The following is a 19,728-nucleotide window of genomic DNA, read 5'->3' as shown; positions in this document are numbered from 1 at the left end:
ATTGCTCTCCCCCACCTGTATGGGCAGAGGCAGCAGGGATCCAAGGAGAAAAGACAGCTGAAGCTGCAGAGTACAGAGCCAGGACATCCAGGATGGCAGAAAGGTGAGGAGAGCAGAGCCGTCGGCTGTCAGATTCAGGATTCCCTGCGGCTCTGTGATCTGTGCATGGCTGAGCAGGTCAGGATAGAGAGTGGAGGATTGGTAAATATCTGTAATATTTACCGATCCTCTGTGTGCAGAACACAAACACTGGCGTAATCGCTGTAAACAACTGGGGACACATAGTACTATGCGTCCCCAGTTATGAATGAACAGGAAGTGCTTTACATCACTGTTCATTCATGAGTTTCTGAATCGGTAGAAACAGCTCAGTACAAATGTTTCTACTCATTCATAACTGGTTGATAGTAAATATTTACTATCTCCAGTTGGTGAATGAATGTGAAGCCTCTGTACTGAGTGCTCTCCATTCCTTTATTGTTGAGGCTGCAGAAAAAAGGATTAAGGACTCTGTCCTCAATTTCTTCTATTTCAAAAGGAAAATGTGAGGGGTCTGTTCAGACCCCTGATATTTTAGCAAAGTCTCCCCAAAAGTAAAAAAGAAAAATAAACCCTCCCATACACAGACACACACACATTATACACATGCAACAGTGTGCACCATACTGTGGTGTACGGCATGCGCTGCAGTGCGTTGTTGGAAGGAATTGCAGTGCTCGATTAAAAAAAAATAAATAACATTACCTTAACTGTGGAAGCGCATGGCAAAACGTGATGCATTGCCGTGCGTTGTGCTACGCTGTGTTGCAATTAAATGTACGCATGCATCATTTTATCACAACACAAACACCAGCACAGCGCACAAACGATTTTTTACATAAGTCGCTTATTTACAGTTGTGTTCATTTTTTTACTGTTTCACAAAGAGGCACAATTTAAAATGTATAAATATTGGTTCACACTCAATACAGTTTTATCTTTTAGATTTAGTCGTAAAAGTTTTTTTCTTTTGTGCACTGATACTGATTTTAGTGTGCTTTTATCAATTTAAATATTTGTATCAGTTTAATATTGATTTGAAAAACATTTGAGAAATTAGGATCTACAAAATTAGTAGCACCATCTATTTATTCTACCGGGCCCGTGCTTTCAGAAAATAAATGGTTTGGGGGGGAAAATTGCAAAAACAGCGTGGCCAACTGAGGTTTGAAGTGTTCTGCAGGGCTTGGCAGCAAAAGGGTTAAATAGTTAAGATGACCACACATGAATACATTTTCTGGTAAAGCCTCAAGGTGATAAGATGAAGACTTAATGTGCATTATTTCAGTGTCAGATTTTTTTTTATATAGATTACCCATGATTCATAGTTGGAAATAGAGTAGCAGTGATTAGTAGCACCCCCTTCAATACATTTCCACTTTCTATCTATGAGGAATGCATTTCTAAAGATTTCCTTGTGCAAGTCAATATAAAGTAATGGATGTGTGCTGAAGAAGGTATTATGTACCTGTGTGCGGTAATTTTGTTAACACTGGCTTAAGGTCCCCACACACCTTGCGAAATCCCGCGATCGTACGATTATCGTAAGGTGTGTGGAAGCCGTGCGACCTCTACTAATGTAAGGTCGCACGACTTTTAACTTACGCACATGTTCGAAAACCCGCCGAGCATCGTACGATGTTCGGCGGGTGTGTAGCATGTTTGTAAGATAAAAGCCAGACGGGACGGTGTGCGCAAGCGCACACTGCCGTTCGGCATTGCGGTCATCGGAAGCCCGCCCCTCAGGGGGGGAGGGAGGGGCGGCTTGCGATCATCGCAAGTAGGATCTGCATGTCCAAGATAGGCAGATCGTACGTTTTTTTAAGTACCTTACAACCATCGCAAGACAAAAGTCTTGCGATGGTTGTAAGGTGTGTGCCCAGCATTATAACTGATTATCCTGGAGGTTGATCATGGGACCTTGTTCCTTCCTTCCTTTTTGTTTTTTTTACCTTGTCATTTAAATTACTGATATTAAATTAACGTAAAAAAAAAATGCTAATAAAGTAAATATATCTAGTACAAATCAAATATTCACAAAAAAATAACAATTTAGATTAAAGGAAGAATTGAGGAACATGGCAGGACAAAAGAATAGGTATAAAGCACCATTGCTCAAAAATACTGTGGTTAGAAATTCTACTACTGAAGAATGAACTCTCAACCCCGAGAGAAATCTCTACCCAAAGAATAAGAGACTAATATGACAAGGAAATATAATAGCGATTAACCTGACTCGTACTACATTACCACATCCTAACTTTTAACTTTACAGGGATTTCATTTCAATAAAATACAAGCGCAGTGCATAATTGATTTAAAAAAAAACTGATCCTGGAAGATCTCTGGAATTCATTGGGATTCATATCAAAAACAAAATGTGGTTATTAAGAGGACAGTGTAGTGGTTTTGTACATATTCTCCTTTTTATAGTCGGAACAAAACAATTAGTGGATACTAATCAGGTATACTCATCAAGCCAGCAATTAATCAGTTAATTGATTTTAAATAACATTAAGCCAAAGCTATTCTGGTTTCTATTTGATAGTTATATTAAAGGTCTCATCCATATATTAGCAGAGCCTTCCGCAGCATTCTAATGTAACTGAATCACCAGCGTGTTTGATAAAGGAGATTGAGAGAAAATGTATTTGTGGAAAAGATAAGGGGAGACACAAATCCCTAACTAGAGTTTACATATTATGCGAGTATGTTCTAATCAGAAGTTCTTAGAAATGTTAAATGAACAGCTGATATCATTTCACATAAAGTGCTGTTTTCCAGTGTATCCATCTAGTAGCGATGTTTGAACTTCATTAGACTGTTTAAAGTAATAGACTCATGAAACACTGAGCAGAGGTGTCACTAGTCCATGTTCTCTTTTTTGATATGTTTAAGTTTGGGATGCTACATTTATCCCAAAATCTATAAGTCCCAAAGACTCGCCTCTTATCCATTGATGCAAGGTCCGCGAGAACCCTTACCAGTGCCTTCATCTTCATCTGGTCTTCTTTTGGATTTGGTGTCTTTACCCATCTTCATTGGCTGGCCAGGGTTGATGTTGTTCATCTTGGACAACAAGGCATGCCGAGAATGTAGACTGAGATATACTTTTAGGAGAAGAGGAGCTTGCTGTCGTAAAAGGATCTTTTATGACAGAATACACATACTGTCTCTTCTACAATAAAAGCCCCTCTCCCAACAATATTTTAAATTTGATCTATTGGCTTTAATTCATTTGCTAGTTTATATGAACACCTACACCAATGAAAAGAAACAATCGAGAACAATCCTTAACTGCTTCTTCAAACAGTATATTTGGATATTTTAATAGAATTTTACTTAATTATATCATATGGGTTCAGGAGGTTCTAGGAACTTCTCAGTGTTTTCTGAATTTCTTTTGACAAAATTATATGCCTCATTCCTCACTCACACTTTATTTCATTTGCATACATTAAATGTGTATCAATCAGAAATCCCATGCATTCTTCTTTGGCTAGTTTCCATCTATGCACTGCAGCTTAGAGCATCTTCTAAGAATAAATAATGCAGCATTTTGTGCATTTATGCATGTTAGGCAGGCAGAATTAAATTGGTAATAACGTATGTGTCATGAAATATAAATGTGTAATTCCAGCATCCCTCAGATGCTCAGCTATTTTTGTTATATTAGACTCTAGTGTATACTGTAGTTTTGTAAATTTTACATATATCTGAAAAGCTTTCTGAATGGTTTGTAACTTACAACACACATGAAAAGCATGCACAGAATGCCCGATTGAATCCTGGTAGTTACTGTAATGCAGCATATGCAGTGGTAAATATGGGGCTTTTTTTTTTTTTTACCTATGTGCTACAGTAATGGTTAAAATTAGGGATGCAGCGATACCGAGTATTTGGGTAAGTACTCGTACTCGCCCAAATGGTCCAGGTGCTTATCTCAATACTGGAACTTCCAGTATCGGGAAGCTAGACGGCGAGTCATATCACACTGCCCGGCTTCCTGATTGACCGGGAAGCCGGCTCCATGCTCTCTCGTCATTTATCAGGAAGCCAGGTGGCGAGTCATTAAACACGGCTCGGGTTCTTTAACCCTTTCCCTGCCAAGGACGTATGGCATATGGAGGAACAAAAGTGTTTTCCGGGATGGCCAGGTCCATATGCTGTACGGACCTGTCAACAGTTCTGCTATAAGCTCATGGTCACAAGCCGCTGATGACTGCTATTAGCAAAAATACCGGGCATCTCAATACTACTATGTGTCCCCAGTTATGAATGAACAGGCTGTGATCTACATCACTTCCTGGTCATTCATACATTTATGAATGGGGACTAGCACTCACTAGAGGCTCCTACCCATTTGTAAACTGGTGATAGTAAAATATTTTTACTGTCATCAGTTTCTGAATGAATGGGAGCCTCTGTACTGAGTGCTTCCAATTCATTGAGAGCTGGGGCTGCAGAAAAAGAAATTGAGGACTCTGAATTTCTTTTTCTATTTCAAAAGGGAAATTATTACAAACACTAGCAACCCAGCAGTTGAAGATCAAATCAATGGGAAAAATGGCGTTGCCAGCTGATTTGAAAAATGTTCCGGAGGGCTTGGCAGCCAAAGGGTTAATGGGACTTCCAGTATCGGTATTCATTATTGGCGGGGGAAAAAATAACAGTACTCATACTCAATACCGGAAAAACTGTATCGCTGCATCCCTAGTTAAAGTACCCTGTGCTGCCAACACATAGAGTCCGACACAGCAGTCTTAGACAAAGCAGCATCTTGACTCCCAAGCAACTTGACACTGCTCTAACCAACAGTGCTCTCACTCCCTGAGCAGCACTGTTGATTGGAGCAGTGTTAGTGGGGAGGTGGGCTGTTTCTTTGTGTAAGACAGCTACCGTCAGACTCTTATGTGCTGGCAGCAAACGGTAAAAGTAAATGAGCCCCATATTTATTACTGTATATGCAACCTGGCTGAATTTACATGAATCGTGTTCTCTTGCTTTACTAATTTAGCTAGAACCCTGGGTCTTTGTGTAACCGCATCTCGTGAGATTCCTAATAATGTCTTATGTTTTATCTTTAGGTATTTGAAATGAATATTTCAAAGCAGTTGCAAGACTATGAGGTGGAGTATCACGTGCTCCAAGACGAACTGATAGACTCATCACCGCTCAGTGACAATCAGAGAATAAATAAGTTAGAAAAGGCAAATAATAGCTTACACAAACAAAACTTTGACCTTCTGGAGGAGTTGCAGGTATGTACATACTGAAAGATACAAATGAACAGTTTACAAAGCATATTTGTTCGCTTTCTGCTGAGTCGGTGTTCGTGATATTCTATTTACTCTTCTTTTTTTTTTTTCACATGAATGTTTCTATTAATTCAGAGTTAAGCACTGTCCTTCATAATGCAACATACGAATGAAAAAAAAAGTGGTGTGAAGGCATTATTTGAAAAACATTAGAATAGATTTATGTTTATATTTCCCCTTATTTCCTGTTTTTGTATTTCATTTTAGGATTGAAGTAACAGTGCATCTAATTTAAAATGTTGCATGTATGCTTGTTTATTTTGTCAAACACATTCTTAGAACTGAAAAACGCATCCCATGAAACCGGTTTGTTTTCTTTCTGCTCTGCAGGTATCTAAAGGAAGAATCCAAAGTCTAGAATCCACAATTGACAATCTGCAAAGCAATGAGGTTAAATTAAAGCAATCCCTCCGCACTATGGAACTGGAGAGATCAGCCTTGTTAATAACAATAGAAGAACTGAAAAAACAGATCATGGAGCAACACGAGAACTGTGTTCAAGTAGAACAGAACACCTGAGAACTTTGCTAGTACTTTGCTAGTACTGAATAGGAGTGATCCCAGCAGTGTTTTGGCCATGTTATTCACTGCGCACACACCTTCTTGATCATGCTTGAGTGGAGCATCTCATGTCTCAGGAAAGACTCCTCTCCCTTTGGACTTCCATGTTCATACAATTTTCAACTTTTATTTTCATTCCTACATTGGTTTTTAAGTGGCAACTGCCAGATTACATTTTATTCATCTTCCAAATGATGAGTTGTCTTTAGAAAGAGATTTTAAAGAGAGAGAAAAAAAAATAGTCCATAATGGTTTAGAAAAAAGTAAACTTTGAGGTGTACTTCTGTAATGGAAGCCATATTGTAGGCTGATAAACATATTCAATCTACCAATGCACAACAATCTAGTGATCTCATATAGACAGTCTTGTGTAATAACATCAATGCAAAGAGTAGTGTTGTGCTCTGCAGTATACTAAGAAAACCTGTACTAAGAGTAATATGGTGGCTGCCATTGCTGACCATTTAAGATTGGTAGTTGCCTGGCTGTCTCTGGCTTTAATATTTTAGTCACTGCCCCAGAAAAAGTATGCAACTGAGTGAAGTCAGAACTTCTGATCTGCATACTTATTCTGTATTAGTGACTCGAAAGGTATTGACACGATTGGATCAATGGGACCGCCAGGCAGCTAGCAATTTCAGCAAAGGTCACCAGTGTTAGCCTATTTATTCCCCCCAATCCTGGTTTCCTTTCAGTGCTCAATCAGCCAAATAACAAAGAGTAACTGACTGCAGTAAACAAGTGAACACAGTCTCTCTTTCCATCATTGTTAAAGCTTCTATAATGTCACAAAGTACTGTGACCTGATAAGCCGCTGTCACAGTAAGGCTTCCTTCCCTTATGCACCTCATTTATCAAAGTGTTTGAATGCAATTTTTATTTTTCATTTACATTTATATTTTTAAAAGTGTTTTGGTAAAAAAAAATATTATACAGCAACTACTGATTATTTTATTCACGTGTAAACTTGCTGCTGTTAAGCTGAAGGATGTCCGAAAGACTGAATTTCCTTTGTCAGTAACAGAACAATGCATCATCTTTCATTGCCATGTATTTTATGTATAGCTTCCCTGATAAATGTGCAAATATTGCAGCGCTAAAGTGGAGCGAAACAAAGTGAGGTCCGAGTATTTGCATTTTATTTTTTATTGACCTACATATTTATAACTATATATTCATAGTTTTTTTTTTTTACAAATACAATGTATTTTTAAACTTTAATGACTGCCGTGCTTTTGACGTAATATTTGTGGGCACCATCCTCCATAAAGATATTTTATAAATGGCTTTTATATAGTTCCAGTTAAAATTCTTATTCACCTTGATAATAATTTGTCACTTTCAGAGAATGATGGTTGCTTGGTAAGGTAAAGGGCTCTATCCTTGCTGTCTCTGGAAGCAGGTGCAAACTGTTTAAGGTGACCACCATGATGTCTATGGTTTATTCATCAAAACTCTTTTCTGAATGATTTCTATTATGGTGACGTTGGTGAAAATTTAAAGAGTACATGTCTGATGCCCATCTTTAAGGCTGTCATTACAGCATTAGAATCAGCATTACATACAGAGTCATAACTATGCAAGAACTGCCTTTAGGAGCAGCCTCCAGAACTGGATGGGGAATGTGAGATTAATAAATAGCTGTCCTGGCTGCTTGCGTTAAAATGGCATTCACAAAATAAGGAAAAGAGTGATTTTGACAAGTGCACCATGAAGACCACAGACTAAAGTGGAAGGAAATTTCTCTCAAGAACAGTTTAGCTAGAACCAGCTGGGAGTTATCTTAGAGCAGCTTCACATTCAGTAGTGGGACACTGGTAGATCACAGCAGCTAATATGAGTTAATCTGAACCAAAATTAATTTTTTTCCCTTGCATACTGAGCAGCAATGGTACATTTATGACAGCTGCTTACCTGCTGATGTGTTTGCAATTATTTGTATTATAATTTTGATAAGTGCTCATTGTGTCATACTTAAAGCTGGCTTTTGACTTTCAGGCCATGCAATACATGTCTAAATCTCCAGCCACATAGATTGTGTATAGCTATAGTTATGAGAAACCATACATTGCAGCTTCTCCTTCTAGTGAGCATTGCCAGCCCAGACAGGATATGGCTATGAAATAAGTTTTTTCGTAGTAGTATCTTAGTAGCCCTCGGGTTCATTTTCTTAGAAAAGGGTGTGAAATCTGACATCTGGCAGTCTAGTGACCTTTTGAATGGTTGCTGTTTGTATAAACACACATATGCCACCCATGAGATGATTCCTGGGCCTGCTATAGCCACTGACTTGATAAATGTTCAGGTATTCGGTATATGCTGACAGCTTAGTCCAGGGGTAACCAAATTCCGGCCCTCCAGCTGTGGGGAAACTACAAATTTCATGATGTTCGGCGGGTTTGTGGCATATCCGTACGATAACAGCTGTACGGGCCGGTGTGCGCAAGCACACACTGCACGTTCGGCATCGCGGTCATCGGAAGCCCGCCCCTCGGGGCGTGGCTTGCGATCATCGCAAGTACGATCTGCCTATGCAACATAGGCAGATCGTACGTTTTTTTAAGTACCTTACAACCATCGCAAGACACAAGTCGTAAGGTTGTAAGGTGTGTGCCCAGCCTTAGTTCTAGTGCAGGGCGGGGCCCGAAGTGCAGTGTACAGTTTAATGAGACCCATGCTTTGATGATTTGCCATCATTTTAAGACCCATATGGTTGCAGACTTGTGTCCTAAGTGTTTCTTCAAGATGCCTGGGTATATTTAGGCTATCTGGTCCTGGGTTCTCAGTAAAACTCTAGTATGGATTAAGAAGGAGCTCTATTAGTACAAGTTGTGGATTGTAATTCAATCTAATTTTTATTTACCCTGGAAACCCCTTTAGTGACCTAGCACAGAAGGTAACAACTGAAAACAATCCAATAAATAAATATTAGATCTTTCACATGCTTAAATAAATCCTCTTATTGTGAATTCCTTCTTCCATGCCATGTTAAGACTAGGTTTTGGGCACAAGTTCCTTCCTCCCCTTTTGTCACTTGTCTTTATAACAAAAAGAAACTCGTATAATAAATAGCTGTAGGCTTTGCATTCCACTGAGTTTGAGGCACACTGGTTATACCCAAACTTGTCTCTCATTCTGCTAAACTACCACAGGAGTCATAAAGCATCGCAAAGGCTAATCATTAGTGACAAAGTACACAAACCTGTAGCACTTAATCAGATTTTTTTACTTCACTCTAGGCAAACCAGCAGAGGGATGAATTCCAATTGGTTAAGGTTACTACAATTTTCACTCTTGTTCTCGCTCTTGTCTGTTAGCACTGGATGCTTATTTAACTATTTTTTAAAAAAAGTAACAATTGACCCTTTACATCTTTTTTTTTACATTTTGTATTATTAAGTATAGATTTGATTTGAACCTTTGATATTCTGGTATCTTCACGCCTGCGAGATAAACTTTTTTTGTAATCTCCTATTTTTAGCTGTATTTGCTCTTGAAAATATTGTGCAGCAATGACAACTGAGTTCATTTAAAAAGATCCTGAAGCCGTAATAAGGCCACGTGTGCCAGCTGGGCTTGGCCCTGCTCAAGTGCCAACCAGCTGCCTAGACTTTTGTGGTCGGCTCATCCATCCACTTACAAATAGTGAACCTAAATCTATGCCTATGCAGTATTGCCCTCGGCCGTTTCAAGCACTGCATGGCATAGTGAGTGTGCTACAGGTCCACCGGCTACCACTATGGAAGGGTTGGATTTACAGTTAAGTGTTGGGGAGAATGTGGAAGGACCTTTTGTAACAAAAAAAAGCATATCATTTTGGTTCCACTGTATATTAAATGTACGATACACGTAGCACTTGAGAACGCATTTTAGGTAGGTGACAACTGAACCTTTGAAAATTCAAAACATAGCTGAACAAACTGAAAAATGTATTTGTAATGTATATAAAAAGGATCTCGCACCTCAGTTATGCACATTTTATGGATCTTCTCACAACACCACGTTTGAATTATCACTGTTTTTTTATTGATACTTGGTGCTTGGGCTTCATTGGGGGGGGGGGTCTATTTTTAAAACACTCAGAGAGCAAAGATCTTTGCAAACAAGATTTGCAGCACATTATGGCCACTAGAAGGAGCCAGGGAGCATAGGAGCTTCTTGGCTCAATCTAGTGGCCATAATGTGCTGCAAATGTCATTCGCAGAGACGTCCGCTTGACGAACATTTTATAAAAGCACCCCATAGGATTAGGATAGCTGTATGGTCTTTCCACAATATTAATGTTGCTAGCAGGTGGCCTTGAATCTTTAATTTTTAGCTCTAGGTTTCAGTAGAAGTAACTGGGGCAGATGAGAATCCCTCTGGGTTGGAGGGAGGGTCGGAATGTGATGAACAGTTTCATCTTTACAGAAAAAAAATCTTCAGAAGGTTATTATAACAAGTGACTGGGGCTTTAGGAAGAGGCTAAGGATTACACCGGTGCTACACCTTTCACCCACTTAAACAAGACTGATAGTTTTGGCTGGGAGTCTTTAGTTTGCGCCCTTAAATGTTCAGTATTTCCAAAGTGTCCTCAGAGTACGGTTTTCAGAACAATTTCCAGCAGGTAGGGCAGGTTCCTCTTTCATATCTGAAGCAGGCAGTGTTATTGTCATAGATGTGCAACACATTTTCTGTATAAAAAGAATGTACATATTTATCACCACTGATGTCATTTAGTGTTTTCTGCATTTCTTGTGTTAAGTTTATATTTTACATCCATAAACTGCTGTCTTATGTCTTTTTGACATGGGTATTGTAAAGAACTCAAAGATGTACCAAGCTGAGAAAATAAAAAAGCCAAATACTTTTATTAACTGTATGTTTTGCTTTCATTGAAGTGTCTGAATTGTTTATTCACCCCTTCGCTGTACATGGTTTTCTATGCCTGTCTGGTCTGTTAGTGGGGTCAAGGTTATCAGCAATGGTGTCCCTAGCGGTTTTGCCATCTGAGGCAGTTCAGGAGGGTGATGTCATTGGTTGCTAGGAGCTGGGCAGGACGCTGGCCAGAGCATCCCTAGTTGCGAAGAGCTGGGAGGAGAGGTGTGTTTGGCCCTTTACACATCTCCCTGCCTGATTCTTTGCAACCTGGGATGCTCTGGCCAGAAAAAGGCCAGCACAAACATTGTGCAGCAGAGCAACCATGGCGCTACCTCCCCCCACGTGAGGTGTCTGTCTGTCCCTCCTCCATATATAATGAAGTTGAAGAGAGGTAGGGGTGTTTGTAGTACAAATCAGGAGAACAGCTGAGGTAATACTTCTCCAAAGATACAGTAGGATGAGCGAAGGTCATCACCCAAGGACAGGAAATGCACTAATGGCAGGATCACAAGGTTTAAAAAAAAGGAAACTAATGCAGCCATCACATCTAAGGACTAGTAAGCTGCAATATATTACATTCTTGTTTTTAGATTTATATGCACTTTAAAAGTAGACCTTGCACTACAAAACAGCAAAACTGTATTTTAAATTGTTATATGAAAAAAAAAAAAAACAATTTACAAACAAATAAGGTGCAGACCCCAATATCCAGCTGGTTTGCTCAGACAAGGGTAATGTCATTCACGCTTCCCGTGACCTTCTGGGAAACCTGAGGCTCTCAAATCTCATAAGGTGCTCCTGCACAGTATGCAGGGCATATACCATTTTTTTGTTTTTAAGCTGTTAGCTGACCATTTCAAATAGAGAGGGGGGTTAATGTAATCATGTAAGATGCATGTTGGAGTAGCTTGTGTACTTGCTATGTTTTACTCTGAGTACTTTAGTGGTCATCTCAGATCTCTGCATTTAATACAATAATAAAAATAGTAGAGCAAGCTTGTAAAAATGCAAATGTCAGATCACAAATTTAAGGTACACACTGCGATAAGAATTCAAAATAAATGCTCGCTGGAAAAAAACGATACTTTCTCTTTAAATCTGATCTCTGGGATGAGCAAATACTGTCTAAATACAAGAGGCGTGTTTTATTCTTAGCTTATCTTTTTGTAGCATTTGAGAATTATAGTTAAAACATTTTTTGATCCCGGAGTTCAGTTTTAAACACAAGTGATGCATAGCATATCAGCCAGAATCATTGTTTTGAAATTCCATCCCAGAGGTTTATTTTGTTTAATAATAGCCCCCCAAGGCAATTATTGGGAAAAAAAATTGGTGACGCATGAACTATGGACTCTGCCTCTCGAAATGACATGACATAAACTCTAATTGGTGTAATTAGCACATAGGGTGGCTGCCATAGTCTGCTGTACAATTACAGAGGTGAGACCTATGTTGTTGATCCCAGGGCAGTGTCATATGTTTGTTTTATGTTGGAGAATAGTTGTCTTCTGCTGCGTAATGCTGTATATTGTGTTAATAAGGAAAAACACATGAGCTCATGGAATCCGATCCTTTTAACTTCAGTTATGTAAGTAATCTCTTGGAATAACTTGGAGTGGCAACCTATTAACCACGACATGGTGAAATTGGCGCAGCTTCACAACAATCCTGGGAGCCAAGATTATATTATGTAGTGGAATGTTACAGGAATCAAAGTCAAATGGAATATAAAAACATAGTCCACCTATTGCAGCACACTCACACAATAATAAAAGAAAAAATGGGCAATTATTGATTTTTTTTGCATTGGATACTGCAAAGAATTGCAAATGTGATCAGGGAGAAGAATCCTGGCATTCCCCTATGGTGGGGCGGCATTTGAGTGGTGCGAATGTGACCATGAAACACCCTGAATGTGGGTCTAACATGAAACATGGTCAGCCTTTAAAGAGTCTGTGGAAAACAAAAGGTTTCTGCCTAAAACCCACTCCAGCCAAAGCTATTCATTTTTGTATAGAGAGAGGAAGTGTTGGACCACCTGGCTGGTTTGTATATATTGCTGTGTCCTCATTTTGGTGATTTCTCCCTATTTTCTGTGTACTATTTAATAGGTGTCAAAACAAGAGGTGTGGGCCCCCATCCATCGAATCTATTTAATAATTGTCAGACAGAACAGGAAATGAGGGAAATTGACCCATATCTGGTCTATATGACAGGTGTCGGAACAGTTAAGTAAAGGGAACACCACCAGTTCACACATATTCGTTGGACACTTCACAATGTTGAACATTTCTTTTGATTTTTGTTTTTATTTTTATATTTTTTTTGGTTTCTTGTTTTGAAGATCTGAGAGTTTTAAAAAATTTAAAAACTTTAAAAATGATAAGTGCATATTTCTATCAATTTTCGAAGGAAAACAACACAGACTGTTTTATAATGTGAGCATTTTATTTTTCACATATATGACATGTTTTTTGAAGACTTTTTATTTATTTTCTTTTTAATAAGGTGTATTTATGACACGCTTTTTATGACACCTGTTGATACACTTTGTAACACATTTCAAGTTTATACACAAATATTTTATATTATATACACACTTTTTATGATTGCTTGACACGGAGGTGATATCATTCTGATCCTTACTGTTATCGAATTTCCTGAAGGGCATCTAGCGCTGTACACTTCGTTACACCAAACTTCACACATATTGTCTGGTGGGTGTCAGAAACAAAAGGGGGTGGACATTTTCCCCATGTACCCTATCCAGAGTTTCTCAACCTTTTTTCTGTCATAGCACCCTTTGAACGTATGCAAAATCTCGAGGCACCCCAGTCTAAAATGTAAGACGTTTGGTCGTTACAAAAACAAATCCTTATCGGAGATAGTGGTCCGGTATGGATTTTAAGGGTTTCCCCCTTCACATCACAGCCCCCCTCCAGATCCTTTTACCTTAGTCACCCCCTCTCACACTAGGAGCCCCCTTTCACATCAAGAGCCCCCCTTTCACAGATTTTATAGCCCCTTTCGTATCGGAGTCCTAAGTACCCTTTTCCTATTTGAGTCCTATCACACCAGGAGCTGAATTTGCAGCAGCATGGCAGAAAGTTGGATGCAGAGAAGGCCTAAACGGAGGTAAATTTAATCTGTTTCTGAATTGATCCCACCCTCCCTGGATTAGCATCATCCGTTTCCATTGTGCTGGACCAACACTGTGTGGAAATTTCAAGGCTTCTTAGGGAAAGCAAGAACGCTCCCCAGGTTGTCGTAGCACCCTGGTTGAGAAAAACTGCCCTATACCACCCCCACGTTGCAACAAGTGCTGTGCAATTTTTCTTGTTTTATACTCTCCACTGTGCCCCTGCTGTACTTTTGTTGCATTCTAATCCTCATCAAACCCCACTGCCAATTTATTATTTGCCTGTCACACTGTCCTCTCTCACTGCTTCCTTTCCCTAACCTCATTTCCTGTCACGGCCCCACTTCTGCAGATGGAAAGGCCCTTAAGCTGACATACGAGAAAAATCATCAGAACATCCGATAATGCCATCAGAGACTTGATGAATGTCATTCAAATGTTCATTTCATTTTAACATTCTATTTTGGAATGAATGGAGTTTCTCAGATGAAAACCCCATTCACTGTCAGAATGTTGTCACTCCCATGAATAACACTATTATTGTTCTGTTTTGAATAATCTAGGACTTTGGATGGGTCCCCCTGAAGCTGTTGGGCTCTAGACAGGTGACTAGGTTGCCTTGCTTGTGATACGGTTCTACCCTCACCAAGGCAGCAATAAACACACCTTTCCTGGGAGAGCCTGACAAATTTGGAGGATGGGGAGATATTTTCCTTCCTATTTGTTCAAATTTAGGGTGTCAAACAATACAGGGAATAAGGGGGGAAAATGTGTCTGGAATTAGCCTTTAACACATGCCACGTACAAGCAAGGCGGGATGTAGTAGTGACTCAATACCTGCATGAGGCCCAAATGTTATATGCACTTCTGGTAGGGATTCTTCCAGGGGAAGCCAAGGAAGTCAATTCACCTATTTTTTTTTTTTTACCTTAGAGGAACTAATGTATGCAGATGGTCTCTTTCATAAATGAAGCATGCACATTTTTTAGCTGCACAAGTATGCTTGTGACCCCTAACACCCCCACAGGTATGTGGGCCATTAAGAGTTTATGTGCCAAAAATGTTTGGCTAAACCTAAAGTTGTTTTTTTCCACCATTACTTTTACATTATACTGACTCTACCAAAAAGCAAAAGAGATTATTAAGAGATAGGATACTGGGTTTAGTGCTGAATAACATTGGTAGTTAAATAGAATATGTTCATAGATATCTGTACATCAGGCCAAAAAGCGGGACAACTAAGGAGGAAAGAGGGACATTCTCTCCAAATGAGAGATGGTTGGGGTCTATGAAGTTTATCTAGCTCCGATTTCTAAAAGTTCTGTTGAATGTTGAACACATCAGAGAGTTTTGATGATAGAATATAGGCACTCCCTTTCCCCCAATACCCTTCATAAAAGATACTGTTGATGCTGCTCCACTTCAGTTTAAAATGCAGTTCTCTCTTCTGAGAACTGTAGTGGAGCAGCATCAGCAGTATATTTTATGGAAGGTATTGTCGGGGAAAGAGAGTGCTTACATTCTAAGGATAACGGACAAATGATGTATGTAATGATAAGTCTATGGTGACATTTCCCTATAGGGTGTGGTGCACTTTATCCATTTGTATTTCCGATTCTGATCAGATTGGAGCAGACCTAGACTTCTACTTTACCAGTCTTGATGAGATAGATAAAGAGAAACAGGGGATGAAATATCTGGAGGAACTGCTGCTTTTTGATGCATTTTGCAGACCATTTTTTTTGTCAGGAACCAAAGCTTTTGTAACATATTTTCATTATGACCGTAAGTAAGGTAGTATTGAGAACTTTGAAAATATAGTATTTATCATGAAAATAGCATAATTGTCACTTAAGTATATAGAATAACTATACTTAACAGTTATTCTTTAGCTGACCCCTCCCCCAGCAATCTCCTAAAGTCTTATAGTTACTTGGTCATATTCCTCTCACTGGGATCTGCACAGCCAATGCTGTGAAGTCTCCCACGTGGGCAGTTTCTCCTTCTGTGCATGGGTGGAATAATCCACTTTATTCCGATTAAAAGGTCACCTATCATACATCTCAATGGTGGACAGCCTCTCCAAAGGAATTAATGGAAATCCTGCTACTTTGGTTAGTTGGAAGGTCACTATTAAGTTTAGGGTTATGGTGAGGTTAAGTCTTAGCAATTTGGGGTGTGATTATTATTAGGTGTAACGAGTGTATAACATACAATAAATGTTAATTTTGTCAAGCAATTTGTGCACCAAGATATCTGGTGCTGGTAATCCCATGAAAAAAAAAAAAAATGTTGGACTGATTATAATGTGTGTATATGTAACCATACACATGACTGTCTGCATCAGAAAAACGTACAATCTAGTATTCCGACCACTTATAAAAGCATATACATACAGATTTTTTTTGTTAGAGGATGTTCACTGCAAAGACAATTCAGACTGCATAGAGGATGTGTTTAAAAAGCAGGTAAGGACTCCAGTGCTGCAAAATACTATCTTTGCCTCATGTTGCTTATACCATTTTTATGTTTTGTTCAGAAAAAAATGAAATCTGGTTTGTGATTGGTTGCCATAGGCTACTGTGCTTTGTAGCAAATTGAAAAAATATGCCCAAGAAAGTTGTGTCTGTGGATGATGCAGTAAGGGGTATCTATTGCCTTTACACCATACATAGAGGTGAGGTACATATGATTTTGGCCAGATCTGCTGGATCACTTTCAGCAGGGTGGGACACAGCAGGTTACTGCAGGGTCTTGATGCCTGTGCTCAGGGTCATGCGCTTTATCTGTCAGTTGCTCCTGAACCTGGGGTCATCAGCTTTCCAGTGTACCAGCCACTCCTGTACACCCCTTGGCGTTTAGTGTGTTTGTTAATGTCATTAAAACAGGTAGTGTTCATCAATACAGAAAGCTCCCAATTTACACTGAGTGGCCAAATTATTATGACCACCTGACGTTTGTAGGCTACTTATCTATAATTTCGCACTGAAGTTGCTAGAGGGCCAGACCATCATAAATAGGAAGCAGGTTGTTTACCACGACAGTAGAAGTGATTTTTTTCTGAAGATATGGGTAAACAACGCGATTTAACAGCCTTTGAACGTGGGATGATTGTTGGCGCTCGGAGCCATGGAGCGAGTATCAGCAAAACAGCAGAATTTGTTAAATGTTCAAGAGCAGCTGCAGCTCGCACTTGTACCGAGTACTGTACTTGGTATCTGTGCAACCCTAGTGGTCATAGTAATCTGGCCAATCAGTGTATATACTACACTATATGGACAGAGATGCTGATGCAGTAAATATAGCAAAATGTAAGTGTATATATTGTTATTTTCACTTGCCTGATCTGTTCTCTGTATTTCAGCAACATATTGTGCTGTCCTTAATAAGGTGCCTAACCCCAATGGTATAATTATTTCCCTACCCCAAAATACTACTCTACGGTTAGTTATGAGCATAATGTCAATTTCAATATGTTTTTGGGTTGTGGGAAGAAACTGCAACAACCAAAGGAAACTAAAGGGCAATATTCTCAGTGTTTCTAGTGGGAAATGGACCCAGGACATCAGAAGCGCACAGCAAGAGGGTAGTAGTCCACACAGCAACAGACTCCCATGCCCGCCTCGCTACTGAGATTCTACTCTTATTTGTGGATTTTTCAATCACATAGCTTACAGAACAGAGCAAAGTAGAGCATTCTTAGAACAGAAGGCATTCATATATCATTCCATAAGATATCCCACAAATAAGAGGATTATTTCTTATTTCAGGATATTAAGCTAAAGCACACAAATAATTTCTTTACCCCTCTTTGGCTAACTGTTCATTTAGATCTTTTGGTGTAGACTGCAGTAAAAGCAGCAAGCCTCTGAGTTGGTAATGATGGTGGTAAAGCCAGGTACTTTGGTATACAGAGCTTGCTGCTAGATTCCCAAAAGTCAAGCCAGAGGGTGTTTCAGACCTCCAGCATTCATCCAAAAATCAAATAACTTTTTAAATTCATAAAACTGGCAAACCCCCCAGTAATAACTAGGATGAAGCACATTGTTTTGCTTTTAAAAAAATCAAACATTTCTGAGAACACGAGCTGGACACTTTCTCTCAGTGCTGCTCAGTACTGTCATCAGTCACCGTCACAATGACTTGGGGTCATACTCATCCACTACACTGATGTCATCAATCATCATGTCATCATTACTATTGATCATAGTCATAGACAGTGCATTCTAATTATCAGTGCTCGTTACCAGCGAATGTGAATCCTGTCATACAGTGTAAAGCTGGATTGTGACTTTTTGTTTTGGTATTAGAAGAGATAATATTGAGTGAAGCCACCATAAAACTTGGGGTAGGTAACATTGGGCATGCAGGTAACTAAATCACACTAGCAAGGTAAATTATCAAATGGCTTGTGTACCAGTTATATGTACTACCTCATGTTTTATTGAAACTGGAGTTTTCCTTCTAGTGAACGTGTATATGTGTTTGTGTATTCCATATAACTATGGAACAGATGAAACTATAGGATCACTCAGCTGGATGCCACTGGTTCTTCAGTAATGAAAATTGATTGCAGTGTTTGCTTTTACATTGTCAATAATGCTTTACATCTGTTCCCCATTTGTAATGATGCCCTGTATATTGATATATATTGCCAGGGTCCTTCTGTATTCTCTAAAGAGTGAAAATCTATGTGGCTTTTGATGTGACTGAATATGTGCATCTCAAAAGATAAATCACATTTATAGGTATTTTCTACTTGAAAATCAAACTGAAAAGACAGCTGTATGACTGGATTATCAAAAGAAAAATAATACATAACATTTTGGCCCATATTGAAAAGCAATGTATGAATAATCTTGATAAATACATTTCACTGAATTTGAAGTATTCTTTCAATAACACATGATCCCTTACATGCCTTACTAGACTATGTCTTCCAGCTGCTGCAAAAATGGCAATGGAAAGTTTACTATGCAGAGAAATCAGATTTACATTTCCATCACAAGCAGAAATATAATTTTTTTCCTGTAAAATGAAATGAAGAAAAAGTTAAAAGAAACCAGTGGGGAGAGAAATATGGAGGCTGCCTTTGCCGGCCTCTTGTAAATGCTAGTTATTCTGACAGTGAAACTTTGGGACGCTGACATGGGACAAGCCGTTATCATCTTATTAGCCACTTACTGAAGCCATGAGAGTTGAGAATAACGCAACCTGGGAACTACCGGTAGTAATGGTAGCCACCTAAATGTTTTTAATAAAGGTAACTTTCTATTCACAGGTACAACAGTAGCTGTAGGATGGAGCCCATTGATAGCCCTGATAAATAGGTCTAGACAACAAGGCTGTGAGTGGGGCAAGACATCCTCATCATAGTTAAAATACGCCTGTGCTAATGGGCGCAAAAAGTAGTTCATGTCTGAGCACATCTTTAAATATTGCCAGGAGCACCCCTTCAGCCCCTAAATCCACCTCATTTTGTAATGTAAATCTCAGACATTCTCAGAACAGAAGACAAGCCTGCTTCCACCCTTCACCATTTTCTTAATGCCAATAAATATAAGTGATAGCCTCAGGGGCTAGTGGAAGGGACAAGGCAAAGCTCAATTTCAATACCGAAGTCAGGATAATAGAGCACTTCAGTTTTCACGGTTCTTTATTTTATCCCGTGGTAAAGGTATAACATAACAAAGCACCTCTAGGATCTCACTTTGCTCTGCTATTAACTGTGTAAGATGGTAAAAATATTACATGTGTACTTTAAAGTTAACAAGCATATCATAACAGGATTTTAAAATTATGAATCCAAGA

General features: G+C 39.1%; 1 protein-coding gene across 2 annotated transcripts in view; it reads left to right on the top strand.

Moving 5' to 3' along the window:
* The window catches only part of TBC1D1 (TBC1 domain family member 1), a 173,585-nt gene extending 167,699 nt beyond the window's left edge, over nucleotides 1-5,886 (top strand). For both annotated transcript variants that reach the window (XM_018567235.1, XM_018567234.1), the window contains 2 exons: nucleotides 5,127-5,300; nucleotides 5,688-5,886. In XM_018567235.1, the coding sequence (XP_018422737.1) occupies nucleotides 5,127-5,300; nucleotides 5,688-5,876 (363 nt within the window). In that variant the 3' untranslated portion in view covers nucleotides 5,877-5,886. The remainder of the gene's footprint in view (nucleotides 1-5,126; nucleotides 5,301-5,687) is intronic.
* Nucleotides 5,887-19,728: the final 13,842 nt, after the last annotated feature.

This window comes from Nanorana parkeri, unplaced genomic scaffold, assembly GCF_000935625.1.
Source record: "Nanorana parkeri isolate BGI_ZX_2015 unplaced genomic scaffold, ASM93562v1 scaffold1024, whole genome shotgun sequence".
NCBI classification, from domain to species: domain Eukaryota; kingdom Metazoa; phylum Chordata; class Amphibia; order Anura; family Dicroglossidae; genus Nanorana; species Nanorana parkeri.
Note: the sequence above shows the minus strand (reverse complement) of the source record. Positions and strands in the feature narration are given on the sequence as shown.